The following is a 14,519-nucleotide window of genomic DNA, read 5'->3' as shown; positions in this document are numbered from 1 at the left end:
GTGGAATAGAATAATTATTAGAATGTAGATAAATCCGTACTACAGTGACTGGCCTTTGTTCTAGCTGAGGAGAAAAGACACATGAAAATGCTTAGATTTAACAATTGCTTGCTATATACTAAGTGTTTATATGTTTTGTGTGTTTATAAGATAAGTTTTATTGCCCCTGTTTTACAGATGACTATACTGAGATTAGAGAAGTAAAACTTGTCTAGAGTCACACAGCTAGGAAGTGATAGTGCTGTTCAGAGAGCAGATTGTTAACACAAAGAATCACAGGAGATGTCACATGAATAATGGAGAAAATAGGTACAATGAAGTCAGAAAAAGGTGAATTTACTTTATCAGCTGATACAGGAAGCCACATATAATTAGTTTTTTTACTTTGATCTTCAGTTTTTTCCCCTCTGTTTTTTTTTTTTTTCATTCTGCACACAATATGTTGTTCTCTAATTTATGAAATAATCAAAACCTTCCCTTGACTTCATAATACTCTCCACTGACTATCCTATTTCTCTCTTCCCTTTAATATAACTACTCTTGAAGGATTTATCTTGATCCATTGTCTCATTTCCTTTCTTTTTACTGTCTTTTCACTAAATGGTCTCTCTTAGATAATTGCAATGGTCCTTTAGATGGTCTCCCTATATTCATGTTTGCCTTTCTACATTTAGCACTTAGAGAGATCTCTAAAGACATGTATTAGTTCATGATGTTCTCTGCACAAAGACAGTGGCTTTGTATTACCATAGCTTTCAGGTTCCTGGGTAATCCTTCCTCAGTTACTTGTAATGTCATGTGCTATTGTCCTCCAACAATACTGTCTGGGTATCAGTCACAGTGTCTCTTATTCTTCAGAGTTTTCTCTGGTTAAAACCATACCTCAGGACCTTTATATTTGCTCTCCCTATTTTAAAGAATCTTATTGGTTTCTCTGTAAAGGTCAGGCCCTGTCCCACTACTCCTTCCTACCAACCTGATCCCGGGTTGTTGTCTTCAGTAGTAGTTATCACTGTTAGAAATTGTTTACTCCTTTATTGTTTGATGCTCTTCACCAGAATGTAAACTTGAAGAGAATAAGTACCTTGTCTATCTTCTCTGCTTTATTCCCAGTGTCTGGAGTAGAGTTGTTGTTTAGTCCCAAAGTCATGTCTGACTCTTTTGGGACCCCATGTACTATAGCCCACCAGGCTTCTCTGTCCATGGGACCTCCTAGGCAAGAATACTGAAGTGGGTTGCCATTTCCCTCTCCAGGGTATCTTCTCAACCCAGGGATCGAATCTGAATCTCCTGCTCTGGCAACTGGGTTCTTTACCACTGAGCCACCAGGCAAGCCCTTAGTATAGAATAGGTAGTCACTAAATATTCATGGAAGGAATTAAAAGTCAATTTAAAATAGGTGTACAAAACTGAGTTGGATTTGAGATTTATTACAAGAGGAGCAAGAATACTTGTAACACAGCATACGGAATGAATTTTTAGGGAATGGTCAGTTTGCTTTGAATATGGAGGAGTGAGTCTAATTGGGTTAATTGTAATTAGGAAATTAACATTTAACACTGATCTACTCAATAGACCTTCAGATTTTGCTAGTTGTTTCACTAATGTCCTACTATGCTATTTGGCAAGAGCAGAAAGGTCTTTCTGAGTTAGGATTCAATCCAGGATTATAAATTGTGTTATCTTTCTTTAGTCTCTTCTTATCTGGAACATTTCTTCTTTTCAGTATTTCTTTGTTTTTTAATGATCTTGACATTTTTGAAGAGTACATGACCATTATTTTTTTCTGGCCTTATTCTAGGATGAAACTCTACTTTAATGAAAATATGTATGGTCGTATATTTATAAGAGTAGATACCCGTCTCTCTCTCTCTTTTTTTTTTTGTTAAATCTGTACAGTGTTTGGTACTTATATCTGGCTTCCATTTTAAATCTTTCCTCCTTTTTCCTTTTAGAAACACCAAAGTCTTGTACTAAGTCTTCTAAGAATTCTACTCCAGTTCCTTCAAAGCAGTCAGCCAGGTGGCAAGTTGCAAAAGAGCTCTATCAGACTGAAAGTAATTATGTAAATATATTGGCCACAATTATTCAGGTAAGAATTTGGAAAAATGATCTCTGTTCCAGTGTAAATAAGTAAAAACAAAAAATTGTGGTGTTATTTTTTATTAGAGAATTATATAAGCATAGAATTTAAACATAGATATTGAAAATCTATTACAGAAACTGCTGTTTGGGAAATGCCATTTAAGAGTAGCTTTTTTTTTCACGCAGAAATAGCTTTTTTTTTTTAATAGTGACTTTAAAAAGAGAAGGATCCTCAATAGACAGTCTTAGAGGAGACTGAATTTAATTCAGAATTTTGCAGCTTCCATGTCAGGATACTGCATTTACATTTGGAAGTGGTAGCTTTTTATGATAGTGTGTATTCAAGAGTCATTGCTTTATTTAGTACTGTTTATATATGGAAAAGCAATTAGCAATGAAGCATAACAACATGTTTGTCAGTAAATTTTTATTTTTTTAAGTTTATTTTTAATTGGAGGTTAATTGCTTTGCTATATTGTGTTGGTTTCTGCCATAGTAATTTTTTTAAAGTTATCCTTTAATGTGTCATTTTCTAAAATTTTACAGTAGTCAAATGTTGACTCACTGCTTACTACTATTAAAATGTACTATGAAGTTATTTCTAAAGAAAAACAATTCTAAGGAATCTTTGTAGGATGAGATCAAGGAAGATATTAAGGAATAAGTAAAAATTCAAGGTTCTGAAAAGCATAATAATAGGACATTATTTTGGAATCTGTAGAAAGAAAGAATAAATTTGTGGTAATGAAGGAGATAGTTTGTTAGGAAAGTAAAGTTGATACCACCTAGCTTAACTTTGAATAGAAAATGATAGGGAGTTTCTTATTTGGGTTTAATTTTTAATTCTATTTTAATTCTTAATATTGTTCATTAAGGTCCAGTTTAATGGCCTTTAGTTGTTTGTACCATTGATAAGATGCATGAATAAGAAATGAAAAACTTTTTTCTTGGTATTCACGGGAAGGTTATTCTTCACAGTTGATTTATTTAGCAGTAGTCAGGGTTTTATGAGGCCCTCTGCTATATTAAACTTAACTTGTTTTAAGTCAGTTCTGCTCTTCCTCAAGGGAAGCCATCTTAGATGAGTTTCTTGTTGAAATTTTTATAGTCAGCCAAAATGTGGTTGTGTAGCAGAAAATCCCTTTGGCATATACTGTTCATGTACTTTGGTAGCATTTATAACCTAGAAATGTAAATCCTTTCAGGCCATGGTAAATGCCCTGGAGTTTCAAATTTTAATTTGCATATCAATTACATTCACTAAAACTTCTTTTTTAAAAGCACTTGTAATTATTACACTGTAGACAAACTTCCACACTACTGTGCTTAGAATAAATTCACCTAAATTTACTTAAAAATTTGTGGGCTACATTCATTGCAGTGTTCTCTTTAAACTTTGCTGTAGGACTAATGTGTCCTACAATGTGTCCTGCAAATTTGTTTTTTTTTTCAATTTGAATTTGGAATAGCTTAATTTTTAGTTAGCCCCCAAAATTAAGTGAAGCTTCTTGATTTTTTCCATGTAATACTTAGGTGCCTATTAATATAAGGTGTTGTGATAGGTGTTAAAGAGGATTCCTGTTTTAAAGGAACTTAGACTGGAATAGGAGTTAAAACATACACATCTAATTATAACCGAATGGAAAGTTCTGAACCTCATGAGAGAGGTTTAGTTAAGGTATTTGGAGATATGTGTGGTGAGAATTTTGCTCCACTTCCAGTTTAGGGAAGGTGTTGGGCTCGAATTTTCAATGGTTGAACACTGAAAAAGTATCATACAGAAGATGCAAATTGAAGTGAGTTTTAAAGCATGATTATGATTAGTGCATGCAAAGAATATGGGTGGGAAGTGTATTTGAGATTATTCCAACAGTACAAAAGACTAATCCTTCACAGTATTACAGAATAGTCCAGGGGAATTTGAGTTGAGGGTGGGTTAAGGGTACAGTGTAGCTGAAACACCAGTACTTTGGCCACCCCACGGGAAGAGCTGACTCATTAGGAAAGACTCTGATGCTGGGAAAGCTTGAAGGCAGGAGGAGAAGGGGACGACAGAGGATGAGATGGTTGGATGGCCTCACCGACTCAATGGACATGAATTCGAGCAAGCTCCGGGAGCTGGTGATGGACAGAGAAGCCTGGCATGCTGCAGTCCATGGGGTTGCAAAGAGTTGGACACAGCTGACCTACTGAACTGAACTGAACTAAGGGTAGAGTTTAAGGTGTGAATATAGTGAGAGTTGAGATAAAATTGCTTACTCCAGATTGGGGAAGGCCTTTGTACAGTGTGCTAGGTCATTTATTGTTAAAGAAGTTTTGATAGGAAGGGAAAGATGGTAAAATTTGACTTGTATTTTAGAAAGTCATTTGGTTCACTTTGAAGGGGGTATTGAAGAAGGGGAAAGAAATCGTGGAGGTGAGATCAATTTGAAGATTATTTCAGCACTCTTGGTTAGAGATTTTAGTTAACTAAACTTCTTAGGATAGTATCAGGGAGAATGAAAAAAGGATAGATTTGAGATATATTGGAAAGGTAGAATCAATAGTTTTTAACTAATTTTATATGTGGGGTTAAAACACAGTAAAAATATTTTAAGATACTGAGTACTGAGAAGTTTTGATCTTGATGTATTTTGATGGTCTGAATATTTTTGTTTAGGATTTTTAATGAAATGTTCACTACGTAAAGGAATGCTTATAAATGGTTATAGATATCTTTGCATCTTCTATTACGTTTTTCCCCAATCCCATTTCTTTTCCCTCTCTCATAGATAACCATTGCCTGGAGTTTTGTGCTTACCATTTTCCTCACAGATCTATTGTATATAGGTAGAAAATCAAGCTGTCTAAATGTAACAGTATATATATTTTTAGTGAATTGCTTTTTTCACTTGATAGAAATGTTCTTAAGACACATCTGTGTCATTGCATGTGGCAGTAATTCATTTTCCTGTATGATTATATCCACCTAGTTAACTTTTATTTTTAGTAGACGTTGGAATTTGTTTTGGTGTTTTCATGGCTGTTTTTACTGTTACTAGTAGTGCTTCTGTGAGTATTCTTACTCCTGGCTGCTTGAGGACATATTCTGGGCAGAAGTCTGGAATTTCTGGGTCATTGGTTAAACATACTTCTGACTTTACTAGAAGTTGTTAATATGTTGGAATCTAGGTTTTGTATGGGTCTACTGTTCTCACTGAGGCTTTTATAGGTGAAGCTTAATTTTCATTGATTTAGGCAAATGTCTTTGGGAAAAAGGTTGGTTTAGTACTCAGCTTTCTACTTTCACTTAGATTTTGGTCTCTGAAGGTACCTCACTTTCTTGTCAGTTTGTTGATGTATTTAGACAGAGGTTTTTCTTACTTCATTATTTTGTTTTCAGCAAGTAGGTGCTCACCATACTTACAAAAAAGGAAGGCCTGAATGTACATATGTATTTTTTGGGAAGAAGTGGTAAACTGTTGTAAGAACAATTCATAATCTTTATGAAGTTTCTTACTATTTACAGTGTTCTTTCTTTTCTTCCTCTCTCTTCCTCCCTCCTTCCTTTCATTAATCCCATCCTGGCCTTTGTGCTGTTGTCATTTTACTTCTACATATGTTAACCCAATAATACATTATTATTTTTACTAGAATTTTAATTATACAGTAAAATTATACAATTATAATTTAATTGTAATTAAAACTATAATTATAATTAATTATACAGTAAAATTAAAATTTTAATTATATAATTAAATAATAATACATTATTTTTGCTAGAATTTTAATTTTACTATATAATTAATGTATCTTTGATACATTTAACATTTCTATCTCCCCCCCAAAACTCCTGTTACTATTCCTTTATGTCACACCTTTTTCTCATTCCAACTCCTGGTAATCACTAATCTCTTCTTTGTTACTATAATTTTTTTTTTAATGTCATAAAATAGAGTCATAGTATACAGCCTGTTCCTTTGGGTTTTATCTAACTTGTGTGTATAAATAGTTTGATCCTTTTGCTGAGTAGTGTGCCACTGTATGGATGTACGGCAGTTTATCTATTAACTTATTAAAAGGACATTTGGATGGTTTCCAGTTTTGAGTGGTTATCAATAGAGCTGTTACAGATATTTGTGTACAAGTTTTATATGGACATAAATTTTCATTTCTCTTGGGTAAACACCTAGGAGTGATACTGCTGGATGATATGGTAAGTAATTCTTGATTTCAAAAGAAACCATCAAGCCTTTTTCCAGAGGGGCTGTACAGTTTTGCTCTTCAACCAGCAACATGTAAAAGTTACAGTTGCTCACATCCTCACCATTGCTTTATGTTATCAGTGTTTTGTATTTTAGCCATTCAAACACGTGTGTAGTTATCTCATCCTGGCTTTAATTTACATTTCAAAAAGACTAGTGATACTGAATATCTTTGTCCTTATTTGATATCTGTATATCTTGTTTTAATTGAAATAACTAAAGATTTTACTTGTTTTTAATTGGATTGTTTTTTTTTCCAGAGTTTTGAGAATTCTTTATATATTTTGGATTTAGTCCTTTGTTAGATAATGTGATTTGCAGACATTTTTTTCCTATTCTGTAACGTGTTTTCTTGTAAGTTTTTTGCTGAGTTGTTTTTCGTTTTGATAAAGTCCAATTTATCAGTTGTTTTTCTTTTATAATCATGCTTTTGATTTCGTATTTAAACACTCTTTACATAAGCCTAAGTCGCAAGGTTTTCTCGTAGGTTTTCTTCTAAATATTTCATAGTTGTGGGTTTTTTCTTAGGTCTGTGATTAATTTTGAGTTAATTTTTGTATAAAGATTATATTTAGGCTGAGGTTCATTTGTTTTGCCTATGGCTAATGATGTTTTAGTACCATGTGTTGGACAACTAGCCTTCCTGCACTAAATTGCTTTTGCACCTTTGTCAAAAAATTTGCATGGATTTGTTTCTAGAGTCTATATTCTGTTCTCTTGATCTTGAATGTTTCTCTTTCACCAGTGTTGCACAATCTTGAGTACTGGAGCTTAATAGTAAGAAGTTCTTTGCCCTTCCGTATGAATCTTTAGAATCAGATTTTGTCTATCTATAGAAAGTCCTGGCATTTTTGATGGGCGTTAGGGTAAATCCTTATATCAATTCGGGGATGGGGGACAGTTGACATTTTTACCCTGTTGAATCTTTCAATCCATGACCGTATGTCTTCATTTATTTAGGTCTTCTTTGATTTCTTTCATCAACATTCTGTAGTTTTCAGCATCATGTACGTGATTTATGCTATTTATACTTAAGCATTTTAGTTTTTTATTGTAAATGATAATGCTTTTTAACTTTTGGTTTCAGTTTGTACAATACTGGTTTATAGAAATATTTTTTTTCAGTGTGCCTGCATGCATGTGTGTGTGCATGCATGCATGTGCGTGGTGACCTTGTATCCTAAGACCTTGCTAAATTCACTTACTAGTTGTAGGAATATTTTTTTAAGATTGATAGAAGCAACAGCATGGATACAGACAGGTCTTCTAGCTTCAAATCCAGTCTTTTTCCCCTAAACCAATTTTTTTTGCTATCGGTTCAAAACATTTAGTACCTATATTAAGAGTATGATTCCTTATTGCTTTCTTCCTTAGTAACTTGAATTAAAAAAGTAGAAATTACTCTGTATCACACTAACAATTTTAATGATTTGTAGGACTATGATAAACTTTTACTAGATTCTAATTAATATTTTGTTACAAGATTTTATACACACACACACACAGATGGGTAAATAAATAGGATAAAATAGACTAGAAAATGTTATAAGAATCAGTCTCAAATTTAGGTTAGGAAGAAATATTTTTCTTTTCCATTAATATCTCATCTCTCCTTTATCACTATATATATATTCAGTTCAGTTCAGTTCAGTCGCTCAGTCGTGTCTGACTCTCCGCGACCCCATGAATCACAGCACGCCAGGCCTCCCTGTCCATCACCAACTCCCGGAGTTCACTCAAACTCATGTCCACAGAGTCGGTGATGCCATCCAGCCATCTCATTCTGTGTCGTCCCCTTCTCCTCCAGCCCCCAACCTTTCCTAGCATCAGAGTCTTTTCCAATTAGATTTTAAAAAATTCTTTTTTTCTTCCAGTTTACCTAATCTAGTCTTGTTTTACCCTTTAGTTATTTCAAGTGCCATTGGAAGAAGAAGGACAACGAGGTGGGCCTATCCTTGCACCAGAAGAAATTAAAACTATTTTTGGTAGTATTCCAGATATCTTTGATGTGCACACTAAGATAAAGGTAAATATGTATGTGATAGTAATTCTTTTTAGATTATATTTCCTGTGATTTTTTCATGTACTTCTGGTTAGCTAAATAAATTTTGTATTTAAAATTTTTTAATCCCTCATTTATTCCTTTGAATCATTTGCCTCTTTGCTTTAGCACCTTATTAATGTTTCTTTCCTGCTGCCTGTTTTTTTACTTTGATTAATTTGAAAATAAAGAATTTAAATCTTATAAAGCCTTTTCTGTTAAGATAATGTGTTTGCTAGTACTATTTTTCTTGTTTTTCTACTGCTATTCATCTTGGATTGTATATTTTCGTTTGGTTTGTTTAAAAAAACAGAGGTTGGAAAGGGTTAGAGATCATTTCATTCATTCTTCGCTCTCTCTCTATGTATATAGTCAGATAAATGCCAAAACTGTAAAAGACAATGCTGTCTACTTTTTATTATAATAATTTTCCTTTGTTGAGGTCCCTGGATTCCAGGTGTCAATCTCTCATAGTAAAGTAATTTGGGGAAAGATTTAGATGAACTCCTAAAAGTAATTTAGCTTTATTTCCTCTTCATATATGATGCCTGAGCACAACTGATCAGTTTTCTTCTCAAAACAGCCCATTTTGATGTTTATTACAGCTTTGTGGCAGTATCATAGCCCGTGAGGTTTATTTGAGGCACATTATTATTGCTAATTTATCTGTTCCCTAATGTTTACTCCGTGTTACAATAAAATGATCAGTCTGAGTTATAGAATGTTTTCAAACAAATACATTAACTTACTTTTGATTTTAGTGCATGTTGTAGACAAAAATATGAAAGATCTGTAACTTAATAAAAATGCAGTTTATCCAATGCTTATATTTTGTATTTTTTCAAAATCCTTGACCATATTTCACCTGTTTCTAGATTTACAAGTAAGTTTGAAGGAGTCTTTCTTTTCTTAAAAGATTGAAAAGCTATGGAATCTTAGGCTAGTTTATCCCTATTTCCAATTAGGATTATGAATATTTGAAGAGTAAAGTCTTCTTGGAATTGTCTTTTCTTTTTTTCCTCATGAGAAACACTGAGAGGTATAGAGTAGAATGGCAAGCAGATTTTCATCTTGGTGTTTTACTGCTAATTTGTAGATCACTTGGTGTCAGTCATTTAGCCATTCTGGGCATGTAAATTCCCATCTAATATAAAATGTTATAAACTTCCTATGTGTACAGAATCATAATTTCAGTTTGGCAAATTTTGTTCTCTGATTCACTGGACATTTTTTTGTTGTTAATATTTTTTTTTCCTGAATTAATGGTTATTTAAATTCTGTATTGCTTTACAATTTTGAAAAGTTTTATATACATGATTTCATATAATCCCATAATAACCCTGTTTGCCCCCACTATCGCTATGTTGCCCTTCTCACTTCTGTCTCCCCAAGGGTAACCATTAGTTTGTATTCTATATCTGTGTCTGCTTTTATGTTTCCTTCACTAGTGAGTCACTGGAGCTTTGAAAACGATTGTTACCCTTTAGTTTTCTAATGTGTAACCCAATTTTTTAAGCTTCTACAAACTTGGATTACCAGTATTTCAAGTAGTAGTTGTTTTTTAGCTAATTTCAGATTTGTCATGCATTTAGAATATTAAAGCCTATGGTTTTTTCCTACCATGAAACCAATATGTGCTGTCAAACATTTATTTGTAAAATAAAGGAGAAAAGGAAAAAGAAATACCTATAATTCTGTAACCCAAATACTCCCAAAATTATGCTGTATTTTCTTTGTCTTATTTTGTATAGCATTTTTTTCTTTTCTTCCTTTTAAATGTAGCCTGCCCTTTATCAGGTACTACCACATCCACTGAACATTACCACGAAGTTAATACATTTTACAGATGTGAAACTGCTATGTACAGAGGTTGAATAATTTTTCTAAAGTCAATCATCTAATAAATGCTGGATATTGACTTTGAACCCTTTTTTGTCTAACTTCAAAGTCTGTTCTCCTGAACCCTTATGTTTTCTTGCTCCCAACCCCCTTTTTTTTAATGAGATAAAATTAACATGTAACATTGTGTTAGTTTTAGGTAAACAACAATAATGGATTTATATGGGTATGTATTGCAAAATGGTCACCACAATAAGTTTAGTTAAGGTCTACCACCACACATAGTTTTTTTTTTTTTTTTTTCTTTATGATGAGGACTTTTTAGTTCTACTTTCTTGGCAACTTTCAGATACAAAAAATAGTATTATTAACTATAGTCACCATACTCTACATTACATCTTCAGGACTGGCATAAGTAAAATAACTGGAAATTTGCCTTTTGACCACCGTTACCCATTTTACCCACCCTCCTTCCCCCGTCTCTGGCAACAGTCTGTATCTATGAGATTTTTGTGTTTGTTCTTTTGGGATTTTTTTAGATTCCACTTGTAAGTGAGATCATATAGTACTTATCTTTCTCTGACTTATCTCATGTATCAAAGTGCCCTCAAGGACTATACATGTTATTACAGAAGGCATAGAGGCTTTTTCATGGCTAAATAATATTTCATTGTATATACCACATTTTCTTTATCCATTCATTAAATCATGGATGTTTAGGTTCTTTCCATGTCCTAATTTACTAATGCTATATTGCTTCTTGATTATCATGCTGTAGATACATTCTTTTAGTATGTAAATGAGTGAATCATGTAAATATGGCTTAAACTTATACAGTTTTTCATACTGGTATGGTATTCCTGAGAAGCGCTGCTGCTGCTAGGTCACTTCGGTCGTGTCCAACTCTGTGTGACCCCATAGACAGCCTCCTACCAGGCTTCCCCGTCCCTGGGATTCTCCAGGCAAGAATACTGGCGTGGGTTGCCATTTCCTTCTCCAGTGCATGAAAGTGAAAAGTGAAAGTGAAGTCGCTCAGTTGTGTCCGATTCTTAGCGACCTCATGGACTGCATCCTACCAGGATCCTCCGTCCATGGGATTTTCCAGGCAAGAGTACTGGAGTGGGGTTCCATTGCCTTCTCCGTGAGAAGTACTGGTATTTGTATTTTATAGCATTGCATAGTGGTTACAAATTTGGACTGTGGAATAAAGTAGATTTGGGTGCAAAGTAAGTTAACTTTAATTGCTTCAGTTTTCTTCTCTGTCAAATGGGGAGAGTAGTGTCTGAATCATGAGTGGTTGTTTTGAGAAGGATTAAAATTTTGGCAATGCCAAAGAATGCTCAAACTACCGCACAATTGCACTCATCTCACACGCTAGTAAAGTCATGCTCAAAATTCTCCAAGCCAGGCTTCAGCAGTATGTAAACCCTGAACTCCCAGATGTTCAAGCAGGTTTTAGAAAAGGCAGAGGCACCAGAGATCAAATTGCCAACATCCGCTGGATCATGGAGAAAGCAAGAGTTCCAGAAAAACATCTATTTCTGCTTCATTGACTATGCCAAAGCCTTTGACTGTGTGGATCACAATAAACTGTGGAACATTCTGAAAGAGATGGGAATCCCAGACCACCTGACCTGCCTCTTGAGAAACCTGTATGCAGGTCAGGAAGCAACAGTTAGAACTGGACATGGAACAACAGACTGGTTCCAAATAGGAAAAGGTGTACGTCAGGGTTGTATATTGTCACCTTGCTTATTTAACTTATATGCAGAGTACATCATGAGGAACACTGGGCTGGAATAAGCACAAGCTGGAATCAAGATTGCCGGTAGAAATATCAATAACCTCAGATATGCAGATGACACCACCTTATGGCAGAAAGTGAAGAGGAACTCAAAAGCCTCTTGATGAAAGTGAAAGAGGAGAGTGAAAAGGTTGGCTTGAAGCTCAACATTCAGAAAACAAAGATCATGGCATCCGGTCCCATCACTTCATGGGAAATAGATGGGGAAACAGTGGAAACAGTTGCTGACTTTATTTTTCCGGGCTCCAAAATCACTGCAGATGCTGATTTCAGCCATGAAATTAAAAGACGCTAACTCCTTGGAAGGAAAGTTATGACCAACCTAGACAGTATATTAAAAAGCAGAGACATTACTTTGCCAACAAAGGTCCGTCTAGTCAAGGCTATGGTTTTTCCAGTGGTCATGTATGGATGTGAGAGTTGGACTGTGAAGAAAGCTGATTGCCGAAGAATTGATGCTTTTGAACTGTGGTGTTGGAGAAGACTCTTGAGAGTCCCTTGTACTGCAAGAAGATCCAACCAGTCCATTCTAAAGGAGATCAATCCTGGGTGTTCATTGGAAGGACTGCTGCTAAAGCTGAAACTGCAATACTTTGGCCACCTCATGCGAAGAGTTGACTCATTGGAAAAGACTGATGCTGGGAGGGATTGGGGGCGGGAGGAGAAGGGGGCAACAGAGAATGAGATGGCTGGATGGCATCACCGACTCGATAGACATGAGTTTGAGTGAGCTCCAGGAGTTGGTGATGGACAGGGAGGCCTGGCGTGCTGTGATTCACGGGGTTGCAAAGAGTCGGACACGACTGAGCAACTGAACTGAACTGATAGGTTAAGTAATTTGCCCAAGGGCATAAAACTTAACAGGCTCTAGAGCCAGTATTTAAAACTAACTAGTCAGTGCTAGAATTCAGTGCATTATATTGTTCCAAGATTATTCTTGTATATAATCTTTTTATTCTCTTGTTTCTTTCAAGTGCAATTTTAAATAGTTAAATCTTAATTCTTGACTCTGTAGGCTGTTTAATTATTCTTGCTTGAGTTCACCTTTATGCTACTGAAAGTAAATTTTTTCCCTTTTGACTTTTCTGAATTTATAGAGTATAGGATGTGAAGTGAAGTGAAGTGAAAGTCGCTCAGTCATGTCCGACTCTTTGCGACCCCATGGGCTCTACAGTCCATGGAATTCTCCAGGCCAGAATACTGGAGTGGGTAGCCTTTCCCTTCTCCATGGGATCTTCCCAACCCAGGTATCTAACCCAGGTTTCCCGCACTGCAGGAAGATTCTTTACTAGTTGAGCCACAAGGGAAGTCCAGAGTATAAGATAATGGTTCTTAAATTATTTAGTTTCAGGATCGCTTTTCATTCTTAAAAGATGATTGAGGAACTTGTATTTATGAGGGTTTTATTTATTCGTATTGTTTTTGAAATTGAAACAGAAAGTTTAAAAATACTTTTAAAGATGCCTCAGTTTTTTAACAGTTTCATTGAAGTACATTTTACATCTTTAAACTCAACCTTTTTTAAAATACATGATTCAGTGATTTTAGTAAGTCACCAAATCATGCAGCTGTCACCATATACATTTTAGAACATCTTCATCTTCCCCACTAAGATCCTTCGTGCCTGTTCCTAGCCCTGGTCCAGGCAACCACTAATCTACTTTCTGTCTTACAAATTTGCCTTTTCTAGACATCTCATATAAATGTAAGTATATAATAGGTAGTGTCTTATATCTCGCTTCTTTAACTTAGTATATTTTTGAATTTCATCTATGATTTAACACATTAGTAGTTTTTTCCTTTGTGTGGCCAGGTGATCGTCCATTATAAGGATATGCTGCATTTCTTTATCTATTCACCAGTTGATAGAAATTTAGGCTGTTTCCAGTTTTTGGCAGTTATGAATCATGCTGATATGAACATTGTCTGCAAATCTTTGGGTGTCTTCATTCTCTTCCATAGGTACTTACGAGTAGACTTGCTGGGTTATATTGACAGTCTTCATTTAAAATTTTTGAGAAACTATCAGGTTTTTAACATCATTTTATATTCTTAATAGTATTGTATCAGCGTTCAAATTTCTATCCATTCTTGCCGGTACTTATACGTTTTCTTTTATAACCATTCTAGGATATAAAATGATTTTATTTGCATTTCCCTAATGATTAATGATGTTGAGCATCTTTTCATCTGCTTTTTTTTCATTTGTATATTATCTTTGTGAAATGTTTGCTTAGATCTGGTGCCCATTTTTTGGTTAGGTTGTGTGTTGGCTTACCAAGTTGTAAGGGTTCTCTGTCAGTTCTTGGTACAAGTCCTTTATCAGCTATGTGTTTTGCAGATATTTTCTCCCAGCCTGTTGTTGCTTATTTCATTTTTTTAATGGTGTCTTAAAATTTTTAATTTTGATGAAGTCCGGTTTATCCCTTTTTTAAATGTAATGTGCTTTTGCTGTTATATCTAATAAATTTTTGACTAATCTAAGATTTTAAAGATTTTCTCCTAT

General features: G+C 34.6%; 1 protein-coding gene across 4 annotated transcripts in view; it reads left to right on the top strand.

Moving 5' to 3' along the window:
- ECT2 (epithelial cell transforming 2) overlaps positions 1-14,519 on the top strand; it is a 57,251-nt gene that overhangs the window by 14,467 nt on the left and 28,265 nt on the right. For all 4 annotated transcript variants that reach the window (XM_088839043.1, XM_088839038.1, XM_088839035.1 and 1 more), the window contains 2 exons: positions 1,956-2,092; positions 8,236-8,355. In XM_088839043.1, coding sequence (XP_088695169.1) covers positions 1,956-2,092; positions 8,236-8,355 — 257 coding nt within the window. The remainder of the gene's footprint in view (positions 1-1,955; positions 2,093-8,235; positions 8,356-14,519) is intronic.

The sequence above is a fragment of the Moschus berezovskii genome, chromosome 1 (genome assembly GCF_049115385.1).
Source record: "Moschus berezovskii isolate FMDL1 chromosome 1, NW_MosBer_1.0, whole genome shotgun sequence".
Taxonomy (NCBI): domain Eukaryota; kingdom Metazoa; phylum Chordata; class Mammalia; order Artiodactyla; family Moschidae; genus Moschus; species Moschus berezovskii.
The sequence above is the reverse complement of the archived record's forward strand: the minus strand, read 5'-3'. Positions and strand labels throughout refer to the sequence as shown.